The sequence below is a fragment of the Harpia harpyja genome, chromosome 9 (assembly GCF_026419915.1).
Source record: "Harpia harpyja isolate bHarHar1 chromosome 9, bHarHar1 primary haplotype, whole genome shotgun sequence".
NCBI classification, from domain to species: Eukaryota; Metazoa; Chordata; class Aves; order Accipitriformes; family Accipitridae; genus Harpia; species Harpia harpyja.
Genome location: NC_068948.1, coordinates 23514414 through 23541332, shown reverse-complemented (window position 1 = coordinate 23541332; position 26919 = coordinate 23514414). Strand labels below are relative to the sequence as shown.

General features: G+C 43.2%; 2 protein-coding genes across 6 annotated transcripts in view; one reads left to right on the top strand and one right to left on the bottom strand.

The window, feature by feature from the left end:
• Positions 1-334: 334 nt before the first annotated feature.
• On the bottom strand, positions 335-16014 carry PSME3IP1 (proteasome activator subunit 3 interacting protein 1). Of its 2 annotated transcripts, none has more exons than XM_052795795.1 (7): positions 15900-16014; positions 12773-12918; positions 12483-12581; positions 8448-8574; positions 4279-4407; positions 2211-2275; positions 335-1088 (listed from the first exon to the last, which is right to left on the bottom strand). In XM_052795795.1, the coding sequence occupies exons 2-7, from the start codon at positions 12900-12902 to the stop codon at positions 871-873; spliced, it is 768 nt and encodes a 255-aa protein (XP_052651755.1). In that variant the 5' UTR covers positions 12903-12918; positions 15900-16014; the 3' UTR covers positions 335-870. The 2 variants fall into 2 exon arrangements, with proteins under 2 accessions (XP_052651755.1, XP_052651756.1); XM_052795796.1 differs by having other exon boundaries at positions 12773-12913; positions 15900-15999.
• A 265-nt stretch (positions 16015-16279) lies between these two features.
• RSPRY1 (ring finger and SPRY domain containing 1) overlaps positions 16280-26919 on the top strand; it is a 41710-nt gene continuing 31070 nt past the window's right edge. Inside the window, exons 1-2 of one of the 4 annotated variants that reach the window (XM_052796369.1) lie at positions 16352-16395; positions 26817-26867. The gene's annotated coding sequence lies outside the window, so the exon portion shown is untranslated. Of the gene's footprint in view, positions 16396-26816; positions 26868-26919 lie in introns of all 4 variants that reach the window. The other 3 variants (XM_052796368.1, XM_052796366.1, XM_052796367.1) reach the window with 3 other exon arrangements.

Below are 26919 nucleotides of genomic sequence, written 5' to 3'. Positions count from 1 at the left end.
GGCAGAGTTCTCCAGCTTCTGCACAAAGAGGTTGGGCTGAACTGGGGAATCCCATGCACTCTGGATTCATGCTCTTCAGGACACTGCTGCAGAAAAGCTGAATGACTTGTCAAGCAGCCATGTGGGAGCAATGGCCTTTGAGCAGAACAGCCAACTGCAGCTCCTCCGAACCCACTCAGAACAAGAGTTTTCCATCACCTTCTCTCTGCATTTGTAGGAGGCTGGCTTGCACTTCTCCTGGATGGTGGTTTGAGGAAGGGGCTAGTTGGGTAGTGCAGAAATTGCTTAATGGAACAGGAACAATTATGAATGGCACAAGCCGAGATAAAAAAAATGCATTCAGAATGTCTTTAATCATGTAACACTAAAACTTCTTTACAGTGTCATGGCAATCTACACTTCACCATCTGCTTGATTTCTGTTCTGCCCCCATTTCTCAAATACAGAATAAAAATGACATTTTAAAACAGAACACATGGCTTTTTCTACAAGACTTCACTGCTTCAAGTGAATATTTTTTGCCTGTTAGTCTTGTATAAACTTCTTAAATCACCAGAATTCTTTCTTTCCGTAAGAATTTTAAAAGATAAAGCTCTCTCCTCCCTACCCTCAGACCTTCATTACATTACTAGGTATGCCTTCTCATTTAGGATGGTAGCCTTTCTCCCAGGCTCAGTATGCACCCCAGAAATGGAAAGTTGGGGGGGGGGGGGAATAAAATAAAATACAATGAGTTATTTTAGAAGTATCTGAGTGTATTAGAGTTGAGAGGTTAGCTAGAAAGATTATATTTGGGGCAGAAGGATGCATCAAGCATCCATCAGGGCTTTGGAAGATACTCTGCACTACATTACACACGGAGGGATTTTGTTATGGACCATCGAAGAAACTGTTGCTACGAAAGACAGAAGAGACGATCTTTCCAGTGGAATTAATAGTGCCTTCGCTATCCGAGCTGGACTCTGAATCACTGCTTCCTGAGTAGGCGCCCAGGCCAGGCAGGATCCCAATGCACACGGCTGCTGAGGGACAGTGGACTGTGGAGCCTCCCACTGAGCTGCTCCCCAAGGGAACACAGGATGGTTTTTCTGAAAGAGAGGTACCTCAGTCAAAAATTAGAGTGAAGGAAAGGGCTTTTAATCAAGCCCAGGAACTGCCACGTGCCATTCACCTGCTATTGCCACATCAGTGGTGGATGACTGCAGGATTTAATTAAAGCATAAGGCAGCTTTATCCTGCAATAAAGCTATTCTGACAGGAAGGACTTGCTACCTCGGGGGATTTTTTTTCTCATCACTAGTTTAAGCCCAGCTCTACGCTGGCATTACAGATTTTTATTCTAAAGTTGTCAGTTTGATGCTTGTCAAGTACCAAACCCACTAAATAAGAATAAATAGCTCTGCTTTGTGTAATTGAGTATTTTTTTGCGATATAACAGCATAGTTGAGGAAAAGTTTTATTCCATCGTTCTGCTAGTCAATGTCTCCCATCTTCCATGGCTAATTAATTATTTCCAGTGTTCTGAAAGTTTACTCAACAGAATGAGATTCAGGAAGCGCCTTGGGTTGTTGTTACACAATTGCAGCTCACCCTATTTGTGTCAAGAGTATCTTGACAGCAAGTCAACTGCAGCCCTGACAGCTAAGGCTGAAATGCAACTTAATTTTTCTTCTAGTTTCTGAAACAAATTGGTTTCAGGATGGACAAGATCACTTCATAGCATGAAAAGCTAATAGGGGATGTATACAAATACATCAAATGCTGCTGTGAAGAGGAAGGGGATTATCTGTTCTCCATGTCTCCCGTCGATAGAACAAGCACTAGGCTCGAAATGCAGCTAAGGAGACTCCTATTAGTTATCAGGTAAAACTCTTTAAGGGTAACATCAGTTAAGCATTAGAATAAACTGCCTAAAGAGGGTGCACAATCTGTATCTGTGGAGATTTAAGAGCAGCTTAGACAAACATCTGTCAGGAATGGTTTAGGCAGGGGATAGACTGATGACCTGTAGAGGTTCCCTCCAGCCCTATAAAGGCTGTCAGCACCTATCGTTACCATTTCTACTGCTTTAAGAGAGAACATGCCAACTGCAGTCTGTGCTGTCTTGCATAATGAAGGAGCAGGAAAGCAAATCCTCTGTCAGATTTAACACTGAGTCAGTTGCTGTTCAGGTGAGAGACAGCTTCCCACATGCAGAAATCAGGACATACCTTGATTCTTTTCGTCATGATCAGTATCTAGTTTCAACCTCTTCACACTGTTACCACCATCTGAACTGTGGAAAAAAAAAAGAAAATGTTTTGTTCCTCACAAGCAACCACTTAATTACTGTGAAGTTAAAGTTAACGTAACATCTTTGCCTCAAAACCTACAGCAAATGCCAGCAGGATCCCCTGATGACCATCACCACTTTAAAATGCTGTTAACTGGGGCTTCTCAGGGGACATACACAATCCTAGAAAGAGTCAACACCTACACTGGAAATATCACCTGTTAACCTGGGAAACAGAAACATGCCTCTGGGAGTCCAAGTCAGACCTCTTGCACAGCAACTCAGTGCTGCCTATTCAGCTGAAGTACCCCACAGGAGATCAGGAATGACTACCTGAGCTTCACACAGCCCACATGACCATAGGCTTGCACATGTGGATGATTATCATGCTTTCTGGTGCAACATCCGTGTCTTTTCCCTTCCAGGGTTTCCTTCCCCTCCTTCAAGTACCTAAAGAGCCTGTTCCAAAACATCTAGAAATCTTGCACCCAGTAAGAAGCCCAGTAGGTTTTGCAGTAATTCACACACAGCTGCAGTGTCTGACCTAAAAAAGGGTCCTTTTGGGTCCAAAGTGGTGTTGGAGGAAAGGAGCGTTACCTGGACTTCTGACTCTTCAGAGCTTCTATAGCTCTTCCTTGTCACAGCTCAGTTTCTTTTTCCCCCTCTCACATGTTCCCAATCCTAAGCCATCCACATAAACAAATGCTTCCCAGCTTCAGCTGTGATGGACTAAAGTGATGAAGTATGAGCATTTTTACGCGTTAACTCTTTTCTGTCCCTGTCAGAATATGCAGTACAGATGAAAGGTTCTGTGTGGGGAGGTTTTCTAGTAATACATCCTTTACAGGAAACTACAAAGCTCAGAGAACAGATGTTGAGCTCACGCTACACTTGGTTTTGGCCAGTTTGCAATAAAAGATAGGATGGCAAAAACAGAAGACTGCAAAGCAAGTCTGTGATGGCACTGACATATCAGTTAAGATGCCCTCCTCAAATAGATGCCATCTGCAGGCTTTAGATGTGCCATTAAGCACATGCCAGCTCCTTCTCTACATCGTACCAGGTTAAGTACTAGTAGTTACAAGGAAAAAAAAACACTGTTGCCTGCTTGTTATCTGTTCAGGGTTTTTCTTCTCTGCCTTCCAAAAACCCCAACAACTACCCAACCCCCTCCACATTATGTGGTGGAAGTGCTTACTTCAGTTTTCAGACATGCAATTACTGCTGTACTGGGAGCTAAACATCACCCTACAAGATAAGCTTCTAAAATAATCTCTCATTCTCTGGGACAGATTCAAAAACACTGACTGAATTTCAAGACGTCAGTAATCATCTTAAGTATTAGACAACTCATCTGTGGGAAATAAGTCTAGCCCCACATGTGTAGTTTCTTGATAACCTGTAGCACACCAGCAGCTGTGTTTGCAGGCCAAGATCAAAACAGCAAACATCACAAACCCAGCTGCCATCTCCCTGGAATGGAAAGGGTGTTGATGTATCAGTACAAATCAGCGAGGAGCAAGGAAGTTTGCCTGATGCCCTCAAGATCAAATCGGTACACAAAGCTCTTCTCTTGTAACCTATGTCTCCCCCATGCTGCCCCCAGCAGCAACTAAAACAATCCATTTTAGACACAGATAAAATCGGCTTATAAATTATGCAAACCTGAATGAAATTACATGAGTGAGGTGACACTGATATCTACAAATAGACATGTAAAATAGATTCCCTCTAGATCCCCAAGCAGGATTGCCCAAGCCTGGCAGTCTAGAATGAAGAGTCTACCCACTTGCTTTACACATGCTTATCTACTTGAATTGCTTCATGTTTTTCCCACAGTTTGTGAGAGCCTATAGAAACAAGGCTGGTCTTTTCTTATACCTACCCCCTTTTTTCTTTAGGGCTAAGGTTCACACCTCACTCTCTGGAGGCAGTCTTGGCCTGCCTCCCTTTACACTGCTAACTGGGTCCCGTTCCTCATGAATTTATAGAGGTGTGAAACTAACCTTCTGTGTTTCACAGCTCCTGCCAACAGCTTTGCCTGAGAGAATTTGTTCTTGTTTTCCACTGACTTCATGGGCAATTTCTTCTCAGTTTCCTTCTTTGGGTCCATACTGACTCCCACTTTGGTGAGAGTGCTGTGAATTAAGGGTTAAGGATCAACCAGGAAGGAATAGAAAGAACAGACACTTCCTCTCAGATATATTTAGCCAGCTCTGCTGACAGCAGCGACCGAAGTTCATTCACATATTCTATCAAAATAAACTTATCTGTAATGACATTTAGCTGGCACCTTCGGCCAAGACAGAAGAGACTTCACCCACTGGGTTCAGAGCTTTCTTGGGTATCAATAGCAGCTCTCCCTGTAAAAACATCCAGGCAGCAGACTAAGAGCTACTTTTCTGAAGTCAGAAAGGCGCAACACACGACCCATCCAGCACGCATAAACATACCCATCATCCTGCCTTTTCCTAAAGGTCTTAAAAAAATCAAAAAGGTCAGACTGGACCAAAAAAAAAAAAATGCAATGCAGTACTTCCCCCTTCTACAAGGATCAACACATTTGTAATTCAAATTTGCTGCTTCAACCCCTAATCCTTACCAAAAAAACTAAGTAGTAATATGTGGGCTCGCTTCCACTCCTCAAACACTCCTTTTGCTGAGGCCAGCAGACTTCAGCCTACCAAAGCAAAACAGTTCCAATTTTCTGTTTTGGTATTTATCACTCTACCTTTTCAGCTCATCTCTTTGTAAGGCCCACAAGGCTATTACTGCCAGTTTGAACACCAACCTCAAGAGGAAGGAGACAGATCTGATTAAGACTACGTGTGGTCCAAGATTCACCCAAAAAGACTGCAACTGCACAGAAAAACTAAGTAGCTTAAAACAGTGTTAGCAAGGTGGGATGCAGCTGAGATCTATAATGAGGTGGAGAAGCTTAAGTAGGTTCTCAGACAGGATAAGAAGGAGCTTGGTCTGTTGTTAAGGCACACTCACTCTGCACACAGACTAAACAGGCAGGACCTAGTCCCATCCCTGATAACAGTTAATGTCCAGCTGTATCTGATGAAGCGAGGTCTGTCAAAGATCCTGTTTGTTAATGAGGTGCCAGTGGGGTCACAAAAGTTTCTGCAAAACTTTTAAACTACACATAGCAAAGACAAATCAACCTAATTGAAAAGGGTATTTGTTTATAACCCTAAATCCAGCTTTCTACCAGTTTCTTCTCTGACTATGATTCCACTTATCAGGTAACATAACCACAAGCTGGAGATTCACAGGTGCCCCAGTTATTGCAGACAAATATTGGATAGTGAATTTCACATTGATGGACCATGTATTTGAAGTCATAGGTTTTTTTCCCTACTGAACATCTGCAAATAAAAAACTCTTACATCTTCCTTTGAAGGGACACACTCAAAGTCTCCAATCACTTTACAATTAGGAGAGTTCAGATGCCATTCCTTATTTGATTTTCCTAAGGACACAGCAGTAACCCAGACTGCTCCCTACCTCAACTGAAAGTCTTCTCAGTCAAAATCAGACTATTAATTTTATTTATTTATTAAGATGGCACAGGACTGCCATCCTGTGGCTATCAGAAGCAATCTGAAAGCTGCTTGTGTCGAACAGGGTTTGATGTTGCAACACATGATTCCACAAACTGCAGTGTTCAACTTCCACATTTAGGTTCATTACCCCATTATATTCTAATACTGCACTAAAAAAAGCCTGGCTGAGGAACCCAAAGACTTTTCTTTTAAAAGCTACCAAATTACAGGCTTTTCACTTCCATCCAGGATGCCATTCTCCTAGCATGCCTCAACTACCAGAGACACAGCACATTTTTAACAGAGATTTTATATGTACTGCTGCCATTAGCAAATGTAACACTATACCTAGCCAAGAAGTGTCCCCTCTCAGGAAGACTACGTTAGAAATAAACCTCTCAATGTTAAATATCGACTACATTAAAAAAGCTATCCTACAGTAAAGCCTGCTTCTTGGAGGGGGACTTTTCCTACATTTACATAGCATTTAAGACAAGATGATGTTGTTCTCAAACACTTCTTGGAACTGGCTTAAAAAAATATCTGTAAATCTTTAAACACTGTCAGACCCGTGGGGTCTGGATAGGTTAAGGAGCAAAAAACCCTAGTTGTTCATGCAGGAAGAAGTAAAATTCCTATGCATCCATGCATATGAATTTCTTATGCTCGAGAGTGCATTAAAATATTCCAAAGCATGTAAGATACATGATTTCATGACTGTTCAACCTAAAAAATGAAGAAAAAAAGAAAGAAAAAAAGCTCTGTACTTGAATATTAATGTAGGTTTTACTGCAAAATTAATGCCTCTGGGTAGCTTAAATTGGACATTATACCAGGAAAAAGACCAAATAATCAAACCCACTGGGTTGAGATTCCTCTTATTAGTTTGGAAGAGCACTTGAACAGTACCTATAGATCCAGCATGTTTACCTACTACCCACTGGTTTTTGTGACCGTAGTGACAAACCACCAGTAACAACCTGCAGACACAAAAACACCTTTTGCATTTTGAAAGAATACCACCAAAAATTTCAAACACAGATGAGTCATTTTGCAAGTTGCTCTGAGGTTGCTTGAAATATTATGGTTAAATAAACAAATAAAAAAAAAAGGAAACAGAATGGGCAAAACTTCTCAATTTCTCGTCAGCTGAGGTGACTATAAAACATTCTCCTTCCCTCTGCCCCATCAGCAATAAGTTCTACAGTTTAATTTACAGCAAGTCTTCAGATACAGAGCCAGACGATATTACTAAGATTGCAAAGACTGAGGTTAGATGGCCTGTACGTCTTGAACAGGCCCTGCTCAGTAAATTCAGGGATCAGTGTGTTACGTGGCTAATTCAAGACAATGTAAGATTCCCTCTGGGCTGGTATGGTTCACCCCAGACGTACGTGACCTAACTAGAGCTGTCAGCTGCTTCTGCAGCACAAGCTTATACTGCACATCCCTGCATCAGCCAGACCTGCAAGCAACCATCACCAAAACTAAATATATCCCATGAACATCCCATTATTAGATGCAACAAATCAAGAAAATATTCCAAATCTATCAACCAACTGCAGCCTATTTCTGAATAAAAAAATGCACCAGTATTGCTTTTTCATAAACACATTACTAAGATAACAGACGCTCTTCACAGAACACACGCTTTAAGTTATAAATCATTAACTAACAGAAGGTAATGCAGATCTTTGTAGCATTGGCACTATTCAGCTTTATTTCCTGACTGGTTTTGGTCACCTTGTGTCCACAAATCCTTTCATTTATACCAAAGCATCCTTGAGAACTTGTGCTTTGTTCACTGATGACTTAAAAGCAATGGTTTTCATTAGGAGGCAAAGAAACCATCAGGTTCTGCACAGATTCAATAAACCTCAAAAAACCAACATCTAGCTTAGCACAGAAATCCTCAAATCATTCCAACCTCCCTTCACTGCCACTGACTAGAGAGAAAAAGCATCCTATATTATTTTCTAGCACATCTTCATGAAAATTTGGCATTTAACAGCAAAGCCAAACAGTCCTGCTCTTAGTACGGTCTAAGAGTCTGTATTACCCAAAGGAGCTGAGTCTCCATGGGCACTGACTTCCCAGAAGAAAGTTAGTGCATCTGCACAGATGTATTTAATTTCTCATCCTGCAGTTATCAGCAAGGGAGAAAGTAGCTAATACTTCAAGAAGAATAACAGAGAGAGCAAATCAAACATTATTTCAAACACGTATGTTAAAAACAGCCAATATGCAGTTAAAAAAACAAACAAAAACATTTACTTTTCAATAAGAAGAAAAAAGCAAAAGATTAGAAGTAACAGGCTGTTTTTGCTTTACATTCTCTTTCTCTTTTTAGCTATGGTATTTCATACCCTCAATAACGGGGAAAAAAACCCCCAAACGCCAAACAATGGGGAGGGGGAGAAGGAAAGAAAAGTACCAAAGACATGTGGGGGTTGAGGGGGGGAGTATCAAACATTACAGTGGGAGATCCAAGCTACAATGAAAAAAGTCTATCATTGTATATGTTCTGTAAAGCAGTTTTATAGAAAGAATGTCAATGACAGAACAAAACTACAGCCCAATCCCTTATGATCCTCTATACAACCACCAGCCATTTTAATGCAAAGGATATTCTGTATTCGTTTAGTTCTTTCAGCTCTTCTTCTCTTCGTTGCTTTTCTAGTAGCTCTTGCTGCCGAGAAACCTCATCAAGGAAATGCGTCTCATCTTCATCTAAGCCTCTTACCATATTTTCTGAATAAAGGAAAAGAATGCATATTGATAAGCTACAACCACTTAAGGAGCAGCCATTTGTTTTGTGCTACTTCACCACTCTCTTAGAACATTTTCCGATGATTTCAAACTGCCCCATAGCGGAGAAGAGTCCTGGGTGACTGAGTGAATTGGGTACTCCAGCAGTCTCGCTGTTGTGCCGAGAAAAGGGTACAAAGCAAACTCCACAAGCTATCTGCTGGATTCTGTAATTAAGGAGTAAAAATACTTCCTGGTTATGATACTGGATGCTAACAAGCCGAAAAACTCAAGCACACAAACTACAACAAACTAACACAGGTTGAAAACAACACTATTACTACAGAGAAAAGCAAGACACAATTCATAGGAAGCCATGAAATGCTATTGGACTTGCTGACATAATTAAGGAAAATTGACCAGTTTTCAAGCAGCCTTTCTGCAGTTCTGAAACACCATTTGGAACAGGTGACACAAAATAAGGAATAACCACATTAAGCAACGATATATTTGTTGTTTTGGTTTCAGACACTGAGTTTAAGCCTGTCTCCTCAGAATCTGTTCTTAAACCAATCATTAACTGGAAAAAAACCCACACTACTTCTCCCCATAAATCTTGCCTCAAAATAGGAAGTACATTTTCTTAAAGCAAACAATTAGTAACTTGACTGAGATTAACATCCATTAAAAAAAAAAAAAAAGTAGAAGCAAGACAATTCCTAACTTCCAAAAAAAAAATTACCTCTAAACATGTTACCCTACTTTAAGGAAAGTACACACTAGTGCAGTAGGAAGGCCTTTTATTTTCTGTTCTGCAAATGTTCAACGTCTCTCAATCAAATGATTTAGTTAGAAAGGTAATAAAAAACATTTTTCAGAAAGACCAAGTCTTTCTGTTTGTAGTCATCCTTGAAATCTTAACCCAAACATCACCTTTAGTCTTCATTAGAGCTTAATTCCATAAGAGGATTTTTAGGTTTTTATGTAAGGTCGCCATATTTTTTTTTAATCTTCACCCACATAGTCAAGTCCTACTCACTTTAACGGCAAGCTAAGAAATCCATTTACACTGATAATTGGCAAGCTTCTGTCTTTGACAAAAAAGCTCTAGAAATCAATTATTATTATCAATTATATCTTTCCAACTCTAAGAATGCAGAGCTCATTCGTAAATCTTTAAACAGTAACTTGTAGCATTCACTACTACTGCTGAGGCCCCCTTCAAACAGACAGCAAAAGTAGTGAAACTCAGGACATTTTTTGAAGTGAGTGACATGAATTAATTTCATTCTCTGCCTGCCTGATCTGCAAACTAAGAGAAGCAGCCATAGAGATCCTTATGGCTGAGGTTACTGAGATTCCCTACTAAATAGTCTGCAGTAGGTTTTGCTTTCCAGGTTAGCAAGTATCTGTTATTCTGCAAGGGTTGCCTTAAAAGCAACTTTTTTTGATTTACAGGTTTCTTGAACCACAGGGAAGACGTTGCAGATCTAATATAACTGGGCAAGGGAAACAATTAATTTAGAGAGTTATCAGAAGCCTTTCCCGTCCAGGTTGATAGCAGTCAGTTTTCTGGTGGCCACTTTGACACAAATTGTTTAGTCACATCACCAAAGATGACTTGGATCAAAAGTTTACTGAAGTAAACTGGAAACTCTCCAGCAGGTACAGTTGGGAGACTTTAACGCATTAATGCTGCTATCTGTACTTTCCACTTTTCTCCAATAAAAATACAAGCGAAACTTAGAGAGACAAGAAATAACTTCCACTTATCCTTATTTTGGTTACCATAATCATCCAGAAAGAAAACTTTAAAAGTTGCATTTTAGAGAATACTAGTATTAATTTTCACTTAAAATGCTATAACATTCTACTAAAATTATTTTACTGTAAAAAGGAAGGCATTCTTGCAAAGCTGAATAACCTAGCAGAAAGAACTGCTGGTCTGTACGCCAGTTTTTATCTACACAAAGGGTAACTAAGTTTGTGTGTTTATGCAAACTCAATTCTTCAGCAGTAAGGTGTTTCTCCTCCCAAGTCCCATCGTAAATTCTGACTGATCAGAATGACAGTGCACTATACTCGTTTTCCACTCCTCCAAAATTCCCATGGATAGAAAAAACTTATGAACATTTTAAGGCAAATTCAAGCATATTAGAGGACAAATCTTGTCACAAGTGGCCAAATTGGGCTGAACTCTGATGAGACAAACTAGTGGACCACAGTCCACCCAACACTGATCTCTAGTTAGTCAGTTCCTCCCACTTACCTCCTCCCAAAGAAATTTGGCTACAGGAATGATTCTAAAAGGATCTACTACAAAACAGGAAAGGCAATCATGGTAATCAGTAATGCACTCAATAGCATCTGCAGGGGCAGGGAGTGTCACCTAACAGAACTCAAAGATTGTGCCATAGTTAAAGGGAAAACATAGTTTTGTTCCATCGCAAATGCAAGAGAAATTCTAGACAGAATCCAGTTAGGCAAACTGGAACACAATAGTTTGAGGGTAAGGCTTCCAGCTAAAGAACCAAAATCGATCAGAACCCACCTTAAAATGGAGTTCCACAGTATCATCCTCACTTCTCTTTAGATAGAGCCAATAGCTCCCTTTTTCCCCAAATGGTTGACTAATAATTTTCTAGTTCTCATTATCATCTTTGCACTCAGCAGCACATATACAGGTGATATAATGCAAAGGATTTTTCTATAAAACCAGAAATTCAAACATCAGTAGAAATTAGGTTTCCATTTCATTATAAGAGTTAAACATCTACTTTTTGAAGAACCAACTCCTGTATGTTTACTTCTTCCAAATAGTAATCTTGAGCCTCAGATCGCTTTTGCATCAATGTGGTGGGTTGACCCTGGCTGGGCGCCAGGTGCCCACCAAAGCCGCGCTATCACTCCCCCTCCTCAGCCGGACAGGGGGGAGAAAATATAACAAAAGGCTTGCGGGTCAAGATAAGGACAGTTTAATAAGGTGAAAGCAAAGGTCGCACACGAAAGCAAAGAAAAACAAATGATGTTATTCTCTACTTCCCATCCGCAGGTGATGTCTAGCCACTTCCTGGGAAGCAGGGCTTCAGTACGTGTAGTGGTTGCTCCAGAAGACAAAAATGCCCCCCTTCTGTCTCCCTTTACTTAGCTTTTATATCTGAGCTGACGTCATATGGTATGGAATATCTAATTGGTTAGTTTAGGTCAGCTGTGCTGGTTATGTGCCCTCCCAAGATCTTGCCCAGCCCCAGCCTGCTGTTGAGGGGGGCAAAAATGTTGGAGAGACAGCCTTGATGCTGTGCCAGTGCTGCTCAGCAGCAGCCAAAACACTGGTGTGTTATCAACACCTTTCTAGCTACCAATGCAGAGCACAGCACTAGGAGGGCTGCTATGGGGACAATTAACTCCATCTCAGCCAGACCCAATACAATCAACTAATTAAAGCTTGGAAATGTAACAGCTGCTGGAACAGGACTTCTTTTTATTGATTCGAATAATGAATTGTGTTAAAGCATGAGTTCAAGAGTCACAAAACCACGTTACATTTCCACTTTTCCATGGATTGATATCAGGGTGGTTTTTGGATTTAATGTGCAAAATAAGCCTAGTATTCCACACTTTACAGGAATGCAACTCCATAACTGCAAGCAACTTTTGAGTTTTGCACATGTGCAGTGCTGTATCAGTGCCCAGAACAGTATGTTATCCACCAGAACATCTACCATCCTTGAAAAATGTAAGGATGGTAGATGCAAAAATTCAATAATACTTTCTGAAGCCTCTGTTTATCTCTCAGAGAGGCAGACAAGACACACAGATATGTCCCTTAGTCAGATGTTGTATACAGCTGTTGCACACAATACATGCAGTTTGCTGGGTTTCAGTTCAAAACAGTAACTGCTGGCGCTTACTGAATTTAAATTGCTCCTCAAACTCCTGCTGCTTCTTTTCTCTCTGTTCCTGAAGTCTTTCATACAATGAACGTGGGTCATATGCCTCCTCTGGGCATTCTGAAAGGAAGGAACAAATCAGGAAATGAGACCATACGTTAGAAACACTGAATCACCAACAGCGCTTAGCTTCTTCATGTAAAAACCTTTTGAACTTGTAAAATACAAGCTATTACCTTCTGGTCCTGTCTTCCACAAAAGTGAAATATTCTCCTATCTCTTTCCTATAATTATTAAAATCTATCCCATACCTTCTGGATCCTCAGGTTTTCGGACCTTTTCCCATTCCTCTTGCCTTCTCTTTCGCCGCTCCTCTAGCTCCGATTCAGACACAAACCTCTTGTTAATCACAAGGTCAGCAGTACTATCTCCCCCATCCATTGTGGAACAGCCTGTCCTAAAAACACGATATGAAAGACACCAGGGGCCTGACTTCTCTTGTCAGTGCGTGAGACATTACTACACATCCTGAAAAACTTACAATAACTTCAGTTCTCTGAAGACCACTACATAGTAAGTACTGATTGAGATGCCTACTCACTGCATAACTGCTAAGACTAATAGCACCACCTATTACTCCTTCTTTACTCTTTTTTGAAATTATGTCTTCCCTGTTAGTTGTCTGCCTTGGGCTGCTTTTCTAGAAGTCATATTTTAATGGAATTTTCCCCACCCCACTTAGGATTCACCTTGCTTAAATAAATATACAAAAAATAAAATAAAATAAATTAAAAACCCACACCTACACTCGCATCCTTTTATTTCAGTTCTTACACCTCACTGTTCTGGAGAAAGGATTTGACACTTTGCCCTCACTTTACCTAAGTTCTTTTTGCCCATCCTGTGAAAACTTGAGAAAGCTTGCCTGTTTTCAGTGATTTGAATACATATATTTGTAAGTGATTAACAGTGAGATTTCAGAAATTAGCAACTAATCTCTCTAACCTTCAAAAGCATTCCGCACCTCTAGGGAGAGCTAGGTTTGGACAGATTATGCCGGGGGGGCAGGGGGTCTGTCAGGGTTACACAGAGCTCAAAAGGTGAGTGAAAGAGGGAATTCCCTTGGGCTAAGGCAGGGCTGAGATTAGAAAACAGGAGCAGCAGTTCTGACCAAGTGAGCACAGCCCCTTCTCACACAGTACACCCACCCTCTGCTTTAAGAGATCCTAATACTTGAGTACTGGCCAGGTACCTATTTCAATATTAGGCGCAGGGTGAAGATGCTCCAAGGAGTCATCCTAAGGAGGAAACTCACGGTCTTGACAACTGTAAGCCCAGGATGAAACAAACTGCTTGTGCAAGCCTTCAAGATTTATTCTGCCAGCTCCACGCTATGGAACAAGGCATTAATGCCTATTTTTGTTTCTTACATCAAGCCTGTATACACAAGTACAATGTAAACACAGCATTGACAGCTATCCATTTAAAGTTATGCTAACCTCATGCTTTTTTCTAGGTTCTTCTTATTTCCTTGGTATAACTTCAGCAAGTACCTCAAGGACTACAGACGATTGCCCCCTGCACTGCCAAGTATTATTCATTTAGGATCTCACCCTGCCTGCATTTCAGCACTGGAGGAGAAGCCAGACACTTACTCTTCCAGGGAGGGAGGGATGTAGTAACCCAAATAATGGAAGGAACTAGTTTATCATCCTTCCTTCGTACTGCTCCTGCAAGAAGCGGAGTCCTGAAATTCCTACAAAACCTGACACTTTTTGTGAGTTATTGTTTGTAATACAGGTGACAAATTGAGGTCTCAGAAGAAGTCCAGGTTAGAGCACTGGACAGATATTTGTTACAAGCAGGATGCATTCTTAAGGTGGGAATTATCAAAAGACAAGACAAAAGGATTCTCTTAAGAGCTGGGGAAAGGAAGGACAGACCAAAGGCTGGTGATTTTCTCTTTTTTTAACTTTTCTTTTGTTTCTTTTTTAATATCTAACAAAAATCCATCCTAAGACAAGTCCACTTTCCAGAAAGCATGGAACACCCGCTCTTTGCATGTAATTTCTGAAGGTAGTTCTAGCTGGAGACCTATAGAGAAGACAAAAATTGAATCTCCCTCCTGAATACAGGTCCTAATCACAAGGCCAGCTTTCCTACCCAAGTGCCATATAAACATAATAACCTGGTTCTCCACTTGTGTCATCTCAACTTGTCCATTCAGAAAGGAAACAAAAGGTTCCAATACAATGGTGACAGAAAGTCATAAAAATAAACCGAAAGAGAGGGATTCAGCAAGGGCACAGTATCAGCTGGGGACTAAAGCCTACAACAGCAACATCTGCCTTCTTGATCAGCCAGTTCACTTAGACAATATATTTTAAGATAGCCGAAGTGGATTAAGGTTTAAATATGACTTGACGTACAGCTAGGGTATTTTTACTACAATCCTGGAAATTGGTGTCTGATCAAACACATTTCAGCAAATAACAACTTTACTGACAACCACATCCTGGGGCACAAATATGTGGGGAAAAAAATAAAAATCAAGACGCATCACATTTAAGTTCACTTGCACTTATGAAGTTTGCTGATCTGGCTGTATTCTTTGCCCTCCCCCACCTGAGACACACACAAAATCTTCCAGACCAGACAAAACACATGTGATTGGCAACCATCCCCCATTCACCTATGTTTTCATCTGGTGACTGTATTCTAGCGAGTGATGTGCCATCATCATAAATGACAGAAGTTTGTCACAGCTGTAAACTGAACCTTTTGATACTGCCAGATGGTAACATTCCCAGGATCAAAAAATCCCAAACAAAACAACTTCACAGCCCTTGCCACCACCTAGGCTGGAACAGATCTAGAGCAGAGGCAATGTTTTGGGTACCGTGTGCGTTCAGACCTCCGTTAAATAACGGGCCGCTCCACCCATCACTGCGACAAACTCGGGCAGCACTCCCCGCACCTCCACGGCACATCAAATGAAGTGCCGGGCACCGAGCCTGGGGCCACCCGAGAGCCAGAGGTGAGGAGTCGCTCCCCACCATGGCGTAGCCAGCCTGAAACCCGCCACCGGGAGCCGGTACCCGCTGCTAACGCTGCCCGCGAGCCTCCCGGGCGCAGGCCTGGGTAGCTGGGCCGGGGCCTGCTGCCAGCCCGCGCCGCCGAGCCCTCACCGTGACCTCCTCTCTCTACCCTCCCTCCACTACTCGCTCCAGGAGCGGCCTCCCCCCGCGGTCCGGCCTCCGGCCCGCCGCGCTCACAGGGCCCGGGCCCGGCCCCCTCCGCCCCTGCAGCCGAAGGGCCCCGCAGTCCGGTCACGGCTGCTTTCCCCGCCGCGCTCGCAGAGGCCCCAGCCCCTGCCCCCAAAGCCCGTCACACCCCCCCCCCCCCCCCGGGGCTCGGGCCGCCGCCACCAGCACGTACCACGGCCGCCGGCCCGTTACAGCGAGAGGCACAGCCCGGCCAAGAGCGCCGCCATTGATCCCCCCCCTTCACAGGCCCGCTGCGGCTCGCTCGCCGCCGCCGGCCGCCACACCCCTTCCGCCCGCAAGAGCCAACCGAGTGAGCTCTTCCTTAGGAAGCCCCGCCCCTCCGGTAGCCAATCCCCGCTGCTCTTACGGGAGGCCGAGGAGCGCGCGGAACGGCCGCGCGCACGGCAAGCGCGCCGGAGGGTTGGCTGACAGGCGACGTCAGGGCGTCCCCGCGCCTCGATTGGGCGAAGCGCTCGGGCAGGGGCCGAGGCCGGGGGCGGGGCGGGTCGCCCGGGAGACGGTGGGGGGCGGGGCCAGGCGGGGCGGGGCGGGGCCGGTCGGTGTGTGGCCTCCATCTTTCCGCCGTGCGCCGCCGCGGCACAAAGGAGCGGCGACGCCGGGCCGGGCCGGAGAGGCGCGGGCCCTGCGACGTTCCCGGAGGGGCTGAGGTGAGATAAGGCGGGGCGGGCACCACCCTCGGCAGTGCAGTGGCGGGTGGGGCCGGCGGGTGGGTGCCATGGGGCTGAGGTGGAGCGGTTGGCGCTGAGTGGAAGGGGCAGTGGCGGGCTAGGCTCTGGTGGCAGCGGTAGCGGCGGCGGGCGCGGTGCGCCGGGGGCCCGCCGGGGCCGGCCTGTGGGTCGCTAAGGGGAGGGCGCGGTGTTCACCCCCGCCCCGCCTTCCGCTTCCCCGGGAGCCACGCGAGCCGCTGCCGCCGGGGCAGGGTCCCGGTTGGGGCGGGGGCCGGGAGGCCGCCCCGGTGCGGGGCTGGGGGTCGGGGGCCGGGCCAGCGCAGCCCCGCCAGCCTGAGGCAGCGGCCCGCGCTCCCGCGGACGCCGCTTGTTTATGCGGGCGCTTCCCTGGTTTCTGGGGGAGCGCGTTGCCTCGCCGGGGTCACCCGTACCCCCCCCCTCCCCGGGGGAGGGCAACCAGCGAAAAAAGGTGGGTGGCCACGGCCCAGCCCCGCTTCCCTTGTGCCCGGCCGGGCTGCTGCCGGCACGGTGGGAGCTCCCGGTGCTGCGCATGGAGGCCCCGGAGCTGGCAAGAGCTGGGCTCGGGTGTAAAGTTAAAAGCTCGCAAAAGAAAGCGGCAAAACTTGAATGAAAGGGGGAGTTGCTGGAATGGGGCACCCCAAGTCTGCCACCGTTCGGGGCGGTGATGTTAGAACTTTCCGACAGCCGTCTCTGGTGCTGGGAGATCTTCCTGGTAGTTGTATGACTTGCAAAACAAGGGCTTTGCCACAGCGGTTTGGTGCGGGTTGGGTTTTGGAATGCAGGGGACAAAGTGACATGCTGCTCTGGGACCTCCTGGAAGCTCAGAAACACTCAGAAGAATTTTGTTGAGCCTTCGAATATTTTTATATCGATATAAAAGGTCAGAATCCTGAAAACTATTTACCAGCCTCAATGTAAAAACATTTCTGCAAAGCAAGTTTTCCTCTTTTACAGAGAAAATACGGAGATGTGGAGTGAGCTACCAAATGCAGTTACTTATCTAGATCTTTTGTTTTGCATGCTTGGGCAATAGATTGATTAGGCAGTGACACCTTTCCTAGTCGTGTGGTAACACCACAGTACTGCTTTGCTCTCTTAGTTCACTGCTTATAAAGCAGGTCTTTTCACTGCTTGTATTATGCCAATATCAAGCATAAATTTCTCTTTTAAGCCCTTTGAGTCTGTTCTGCTCATCAGTGTTTCTATCTTGCATATCTTCATTTTTCCCTTTTTTTTTTTAATATTGCTATTTCTTATCTTCTGTTGTGCTGCAGTAGGTACAGTGTTTCTGCTGGGTAGAGTCTTAATGTAGGTCCTGAGAATGACTGTAGTCATCTTGTTTTTCGTTTTCTGTTTTGTTATTGCAAAATCTTGCTCCGAATCTCTCGGTATCCACCCTGAGCCCAGAGTTCGTTTTGGTGCTCAGCCTGTGTTTATCAGTATTTCTCACACAGTGGAACTTTGGTCCATGAGGAAGCATGGACATAAGAGCTGCCTTTTCTACATTTATTCAGCCTTGTAGATACTGCACTGTTTTCTGAATGCTGGTGTGTTTGGTGTTTTTGTCCTTTTATGTCTGTGTCAGCATTTGTTTTCTTCAACATAAGCAAGAGATTTTTTTTCCACTTAGCACTAGCTTTGCCTCAGGTTTTTAATTTTTCTGTCCTTTGTCTTGTAGTGAATGCATTTATTTGTTTTGATGTTGGTGATTTGTTTTCCTCATGCTGGTCCTCAGTTCAGTTTTTTTGCTTTACTTACAATTTTCTGTACATCCATCAGTGCTATGAAGTTATTGTCATGTGGAGACCTACATACATTTGTGTACTGTGACTCTTCCCCTGTTTACTTCTTGGTATTAAAATGCTCACTATTTCCCTGCTAAACTATACAAGTCTTAACAGTGGATGTTCTTGTCACCTGTGAGCCATCTGAAATATTCCCTCGCATCGTCTCTTCTTGGACTCCTGTATTTGACTGGATTTCTGGAGGACTGTGCATTCTCAAAACTTGTTGTGTTATGTTAAGAGTCTAGGATGCTGTTAAATGTATTTTTCTTTTGAATTTATCCAAATACAAAGAATTGATCTGTTCTTTGATCTAAATCTGGTCCATTCTTCTGCAAGTGCTTTTGCATGAGTCTTTGTTCTCTGCCAAAGCCCACTCAGAAGAGGCCCTTTCTCTTGCTGGCACCGGTTCCTGTGCCTCTTCCTTTAGGACATTACTGTTATTGCCATATGCCCTAATCTCTGCTATTTGTTCTCATTTATAAGTCTGGTTGAATAGGTTGTGTATTTCTCCTGGTGTGTTCTTTTTCAGATGCGTGGAGCACAACTGTAGTTACATGATCACTTCTGGTTGTCTCTCAACTTTTCATCCAAACTCTTTCGAGGTTCCTGCTAACTCTGAAACCTTTCAGCATCTACTGTCCATCACTTGTGTAGGAAGCTCCTCCAGGATATTTTAATGCAGTGGTTTGCATTCTGCACAACTCTTGCCATTACTCTTGCTATTGCTGATTGTTTGTTAGCTTAGTATTGGTTATTTACCTACTCTTAGATTGCTGATACATCTAATTCAGCTAGTCCACACACCTGCCTTATCTTCAGATGTGATATCGGTGTGTGGTTCTGGTTAGGTGGGGTTATTGGTTTCCTTGAGGTCTTTAGTTTTCCTTTTTGTTTACCTACAGCCTCCTATATGTGGAGCTTGACTGCAACGCTTCATGTTAGCCACTCAGGTATCCTACTCTCTGGCCTCGTAATTCAGTGATCACTCAGTGGCTCCCTTAATCTCACTGTTAACCTTGTTCTGTGCTTTTCTTAATGCTCTTTTTTTTTTTCCTCTTTGAAGGGATGTGATGGTTTTCTGCACAACTTTTCAGTGTTCTTCCTTGGTACATTTTCAGTATTTTCACATCAGAGGTTTTGGCTCTCAGCATGTTTCATTTGCTGTGAGCCTAATGGATGGGCTGAAATAGATTACTGACTTTATAGGAGGGAACCAAAATATTGTACGACATCTCTCATACTCTGCCTGTCAGGTGATATCAAAGTCCATTTCCCTCAAGCTTTTTGCTTGTTTGTTAAAATTAAGGAATGAAAGGGAGATATTTAGAAGCATAAGCAATAAGTTAGCAATAAAGGTGGCAATTTGTCATGGAACGCTTACTGGCCTGTTACTCTTTAGATTCTTTGTTCAAATTTCCTTTCACATCAGTATCTCCTCTAGCTGACAGTGTATTGTGTTTTGAAACATCTCCTGTTGGTCTCTAAGTCACTTAGATATGTGGTGGTATCTTTACAAAATGGAGCAGAGCTCATCATGTGCACTGTTAGGTTTCCCTCTCAACACAGAGGCAGCAAGTTAAAATGCTGTCACCTTGTAGTAAATTGAAGGCAAGCTAACGTAATGAAGTTTGTCCCATTCTGCTCCATTGTCAATATGTTGTGTTTAGCATTTTAAACTGTTTGGTTTGGGTTTTTTTTTTTCCTCTCCTGAGCTTTTGATTGCTCAGTAGACTTTGAATTTATTCCTTGCTTTAAAGTAGTGCAGGCAGAGGTACTGTGCAGGGATTCATTGTCTTTCAAGTATTTCATTAGAATTGTGTCGTGTCATTTTGTGCTTTATGTTTCTTTGTATCCTGACAGTATGTTTTGTTTCCCCTTCCTGGTTTGTATGCGGTGACTGTAAAGTTGGCATGGCAGTGGCTGTGCCAGCATGATCTTAATGTCCTTTTCTATTCTTCATTATGTTGCTGAGGTCTAACATAAGTCAGATGTTCACGCATGACTCATAAGGTTGTGTGACTGACCAATGCATCATGATTGCTCTTCAGCTGTGCTTGTAGTTACCTGATACCTTGATCTATCACTACTGTGGCCAAACTTGTGCTTTAGAAGCACAACTCCACCATGGGAACTTTGTGTATTTGATAGGTTTTGTCCATTCAGTAGGGATATCTGCCAGTTCAAAGTCTGGGGTGAGATACTGCTCCTCGTTTATTCATGTGTGTTTATTCATGGGGGTTCAGCGAGTCGCCATGGTCAGTGACAAGAAATCCATCCTTTTCCTGATGTATCTCTCTCCTTGGAGAAGTAGTGGTTTCCAAGCATGCAAAACACTTGCAATTGTAGTTATTTTTCCTCCCTTTCTCAGGCTTTTTTTGCTATAGGAAACGCCTCATTCTTGCTGTAAGTTTCTGAATATCTTGGTGCTTTGCTGGACATGAGGAGGACAACAGTTGAGGACATTTTAATTTGAAGTATTGGTGTGGCTTTTTGGATTGCTTGCTTCAGTGCATATGTACAAATTGAATCATAGGTAAGAGGACAGCCAATGAACTACATGCTAGAAGGCTGTGCCATTCATGTGTATTTTATACCTTCCTGTAGACAGCAGGACGCGCTAGCAAGTGATACTGAAAAAAGAAAATGCAGCAGGTATGCTGATGCTCCTTGTTTTCTAAAAGCAAAGCTGTCTGGTGGCATGGAGAAGCTTAGAATTCTTCACTGCTTTTAAAAACATTCACCTAATGGTGAATGAAGAGTGATGTGTGTGTTTGCACTCGAACTCTGGGTGATGCATCAGTCCTGGAGTGAAAGATTTAAAAAACAAAAACAAAAAAAACAACAAAAAAAACCCCAAACACCAACGGGTGAGTTGTTCTTTCTTTAGAGCTTTACCCCTCTGGAACATTTAGTGAAGTAGTATCTAAATATAATTATCAAAACAGTTTAATCTTAATTCTGCTGAAATTCCTCACAAAGTTATTTAGGAAAAGCCTCATATGACTGTGACTTTGTGTTCCTGATATCGTTACAGCTTTTTGAAAGCTTCTTAAATTGTTTTTGAGCTTTCTGCCTTTTTTGATGCACAGCCATAACAAACTAAAATGGGTACACACTCTCATTTAAACCATTTTTAGACTGCCTTGTGAAACACATACATGCTTGTCTTCGGCCCACTTCCTAACCCACGTGTGCTTGTCTGAGTCGTCTCTTGGGCAGTCAGTCCCCTTCTTCTTGGCCACGGGAGCTCCAAAACCCATTGACCAGCTTCCTCTGAGTTTTTTCATACAGGCAGAGACCTTAAAACACTATAAAAAAAAAAAACAAACAAAAAACAAACAAACTACAGCTCAGTGATAGGAGCGTGATACCTGTGAGACCTGGAGTCAATGGCTCTGCTGCCAACAGAAGCACTTGTGTTACACATGGTTGCCTACTCAACATCAGGATCTCTCCTGTAGCGTGGTTTCCTGGTATACTTCTAGTGGGGCAGAGAGAAAAGGTCCTCAAGGCAGAACCTGAAGAGACAAATGGGGACAAATGAAGCTGGGTTCTTGTGTGGGGTTTTTGGGGTTTTTTTTAATAGGTGAGAGAAAGGGCTCCAGTGACCTTTCCAGAGCTGTGCATCAAGTTCTGAGCTCTGGAAGCCCCAGACAGATTGGGGATCATGCTTCCCGTGAAGTGCCACCGAGGCAGGTTTGCTAACCTAGTGACCTATATGTTATATTTGACTCAGATGGCAGTCTCTTGAGCAGCTGTCACTATCCACTTCCAGGAAGAAAGAGAATCAGAAGGATGTCTCCTGCTCTGCCAGTATAGTCCTGAACTTAGGCTAGCAAAGAGCTGCTGGCTTTCCATGGTTGGCAAGGAAGGTCATAAAACTGGCTCTCAGCTATGGGCACTGAAAGATCAGGCCATGCTCCAATGCTGCTTAAATTAACAAGAAGTGGAAGTTTCTTCAGCCTGTTTCCTGCTGTGTTGAGGTTGTTCATGTTTGAGATGATAACCAGTGTCATAAAGTGACAAATTTGGTGAGGCTGAGAATAGGAGGGTCTAGACATTGTCTGCTCTGTGCTCTGCTCTCCGAGGCAGTTGTGAGACAGCCGATAATGCAAGCTTCCAAATGAGGCATCATTGAATTTTTCAGCAATGTTATCAAAATCTTTCACACATCCAAAACTGTTTTCAGTGTATTTTACGCATTTGTAATAGCTTAGTTATGCCACCTAGCTGGGCTCATTTCTGGTCTACAGCAGGAGACTTCTGCCTTCTACAGAGTAGTTCTGTACCTAACCTTTGAAAACGGGTCCAGCTCTGACTTGGAAGAAACAAAAGCACTAAGATTAGTTTATAGACAAGAAACAGCACAACTCTGGGTTGTCACCGTTTTGGCTCAGTTACATGAAGCTGGTGGTCTGCTGGCAAAAATCTGCCCCTGCTTCCAGCAGTCCCTGCTTGTAGCATCTTTCCATAGCCCACGGTGCGATTAGTCGGATGCCTCTGTGCTAGCCCTAGATCTAGTTCCCCTGGCAGGACTACGCTGTGTGACTGTTAGAGCTGCTCAGTCTCTTGATTTGTCCCTCAAAATGTTTTTGTGGTTTATATTTTGTTAATGTATGAGGTGCTTTAAACTAAGTATGTGTTATTGCAGTTTACTACAAGGCAGTTGATCTCCCCATAATTTGGTATCTGGATAGTAGTGTAGGTAAAGCCTTGTCCTTTCTGAAATGGACTGTTACTAAATTTACTAGAAAAACCTTTAAAAAAAAAAAAAAGCATTGTGTTTTTTGTGTTGTTTCTTTGCAATTCTAGACCTCTGCTTGGTACCCAAAGAATCTATGCTTTCCTCCCAGCACTATCTGTTCTGGAATTTCTTGGGGGTTTTGGGGGGGGGGGGGGTTTGGTCAAAATTTAGTAAATTTGTTTATTGTTGATAATGTCTGTAACTTTCAGAGCAGCAAGGAAAATTAACTTGAATTAATTGAAGGATTTATTTATAAGCCTCCAAATGCCTGTCTGTGCCAAAACTTAGTATGGTATAGCTAACCAATTTTATTTAATGTGCTTGTATCCCTTCAGTTTGTAGGATTAGTGTTCCCTGCCATCTGCAGGGCATTATCCTTATCTTCCTGCCATTTGTGGAGCAGTGCATTATACTCTGCTCCTTGGGCAACTGCTGGGCTTGCACAGCTCTGCCACGCCACGTCAGCCTGCTGGAGGCAGCTCTTGTTCAACTTCACCAGAGCTGTCAGATACCAGTATCTTTTTTTAAAAGATCATTATCTCAAAAGTGTATTCATCTGCCTCAAAGCATAACTTACAGCTTTGTCTCTGAAAAGAAATTTAATGACCCGTCTACAGTTTGGAGATGAGAACTGGGAAGCATGATTGATAGCAGCGTTGAATGGGTGGTTTAGACATAAAGCGAAGCTGAGGTTTTCTGGAGGCCATGGTACAAAGGACAGTTCCACCTAAATGATCGTGAGATGGCAAATTATGACCTCTGAGATGGGGAAGCTTAGAAGCTGGTAAATGCTTCAGTTTCTCTTTCAGAAAGAGCTGTAGCAGAACAGTCTCTGATGCCTGAGGAGCCCTGAGCACCAGTGTCTCTGTATCCAGAGGTAAGGGAAAACCTGGGCAGGGCAGGAGTTTCTTTACCAGGCCTACTTTGGAGGCACTAGTTTAAGTGAGAAAGTGAAGTTCACTTTAAATCTATGTTGCAATTTTAGCTTTCCTGTACCAGCTTAAACAGATTCAATGGAAGTAAAAAGACAAAGTAGTCCAATGTACAGGTGACTATAAAATCTGACTTTCACAGTGAGTCTACAGAAGAAGAAACTACTGTGGTGGTAGTTAGTGTCTGCTCCTGCTTTTTCCTTTGACTATTACCACATCAAGTTGAACAGGAGATCAGATCCTTCAACTATTCCGTGTTTCTGACAAAGCTAGAATTACCTAGAAAAGACTGTAGGGTTAAAGCCTAATTTTCTGCGCAAGCCCTGCACAACCCTGGTGGTCTTCACTGACAAGCACTTGGGCAGAAGATGGAAGGTTTTGAGACATGATCAGTCTTTTTCCCTTTCTGTGAAACAGGCATGCTCAAGGTCAGTCTGCTTTTGGTTTACTTACTGCACTTACTACAGCAAGAAAGCAGATGAGCGTGGCAATGGTTTTGTCCTGCGGATGGTGACACGCTGCATGCCAGTAAATGCTGTTTTCCCTTGAGTTTTGACACTAGTCTTAACCCTCTGGGACATTTTTAAAGCAAATAGAATTGAATTAGGGGTTTGCTTCAGATTACACAATATGGTGTTTGGTTACTATATGCAAAAGAATGAGCACGGCATTTACTCCTCCTGAAGCCTGTGGTCCACTTACTGCGTGCGTTGCGTGGTAGCCATGCTGGATGCTGAGTAGCTCTTTCTCTTTAGTTGCACAAGTCTTAGAGTTGAGAGGTTGATGTCAGATCTCAATGCGATGTCCTGAGAGAGTCTCAATTTCACCTTATAATTGTATTTAATTTACTGGGAATTCTTGGTTTTCATCACCTACCCCAATCATTTCAAAGCTGATATCCTTTCCATGTTATAAAAGCTTGTAGTTGCAAACAGGCTTCTTCCCCCTCTTATTCCTGTATCGAAGTTGATTATCTTGCAGCAATTCATAGCTGTGTTTCCTTCTTGTGGTACTTTGAACTTTTCATCCAACTGGCATCACAAGTATTTCCATATCTTCCTTTTTAGGAGCATCATTTCTTTGGGAAAGAAATGCTGAGGAAATATTTCTAATTATTTTATCTCCTTAACAGGAAGCTGCTGCCCAAAACTCTCACAGTTTTGCATTTGAAAAGCTGTCAACTTTACTTTGTGGTTTGCTGACTGAGCTCCTGTGTTACTCTCCTCTAGAGAGGAGAAATCACTGGTCTTACTCTTGTAATGGTGGCAGAAGCTGGAATAGTGGTTCTAGTAGCTGAAACCCTCTCTACTCATTTATGTGTGTGAGGTTTTTTTGTTTGCTTGGCAATGCGCTCCATTTCGTGGAAAGGAAAGGCATTTTCCATCATGAAGCAGTATTATTGTTGGCTGTAACCGAATATTTGAGGGGATGAATCACCAACTCTTGGGCTGTGTATTGCAGAGAAAATGAGCCTAATGCCACTTGGATCTGACTTCTCCATTGGTGTGCTCTGTCAGATGATCGAGAGGAGGCCTGTCTTGGGTAGGTTGGGCATCCGTGCTGCCAGGCAGGTGCAAATCAACTCAAATAGCATTTGTTTCAATGGATGATGGTTTCATATTTCCCATTGGACTTCTAGCTGTGGCAGGTTGGTCAGTCTGTGCAGCTTGCAACTCCTTCGTGCATCCATGCATGTGCTTGAGCCTGCCAGGAGAGCAGCTGCTTTGCTGTGGTGGGGATGGTCCCAATGGCCGGTGGAGGTGTGCGAGGGCACAGGAGGCTGTGGCTGGCAGGGCTCCAGCGGTGCCACAGCGGCTGCTTTTCTCCTGTGCCGAGGAGGTGACTGGCTCAAACGGCATCTGAGCCTGGTGCTTTGTTTAGGGGAAAATGTGCTGTGGTGGCCATTTGGCAGGTGTCCCAGAGGTGGTCTCTGGTGTAAAGGAAGAGATGTCAAACACTGGTATTCTCTGCTGTTCCCACAACATCTATTCAGAGAGATGTGTCAGTACCAGGTACTCCTTATAGAATAAAAACTTACATTTTGGTCATATGTTTGGCAACTTTATAGTCCTGCATCCCAATGTAACATCTGATGGTCAGAATTCAGAGTGAATGGATGACCCTGCCTGTTGAAAAGCAGGTACTGGCTGCTGCCTTTACTATTTTTTGCACTTGAAAACGTGGGGTCAAGCTTTTATTAAAATAGCATTTCAAAGTAAAAGAAAAGTGTTACCGCTTTTATAAATCTGGCTGCAATTGTGAACAGCTTTCATAATCTTGTTATCGCTTTCTAAATTTGCCAAAGAATATTCTTCAAGCAAGTGCAAAACTGATGGGATGGGGCTTTCTAGCATTGCAGTGTATCTGAATGACACAAAATCTAACTAATCGTGGGGAAAGGTGTGACAGCTTTTAACATGGAGAACCTGTTTTCTTTCTATCCTGTAGCTTAGCTCTTGCTGTTATTTTCATGCACAGTTGCTTCATCTGAAGACTTTCAGTTCTACTTTGACTTGCACTAATTGTTTAAGAAAATGGTGTTTGCATGATGTCATTGTAGCCCTGACAGGAGGCAATAGGCCTCTGTTCCAGCAGCATTCCAGGGAAACTTGTCTTTATTCTTGTGCTGTTTCTTAGGTGAATCTTAGCTGTTAGCTCACAACATACTTGGGTTAAAGAGTGTTTTGATGTGATATTAAAACACAAAATATAAAAGTCACAAACCACACTAAATTCTCCAATAGCATAATTTTTAAGAAAACTAGTACACTTTGCTTAACAATTGGTTACAGCCTTATAATGGAAGACTGCTAAATTTTAAAAGCAGTTGCAGAGACTCTTAGCTGTGTAACTACTGAAAAAGAATTTAAATGGATTATGAAAGATTAGTTCTTTTCCTTTGCTGTGTTTTAACAGCAAAACAAACATGCAGCCTTTGTCTCAGGAGACTGAGCTATTGACTCTTGGGTGAGTGCACTAGGAAAGAGCTGATTTGTCTGTTACCGTATGCTTGCTGTTA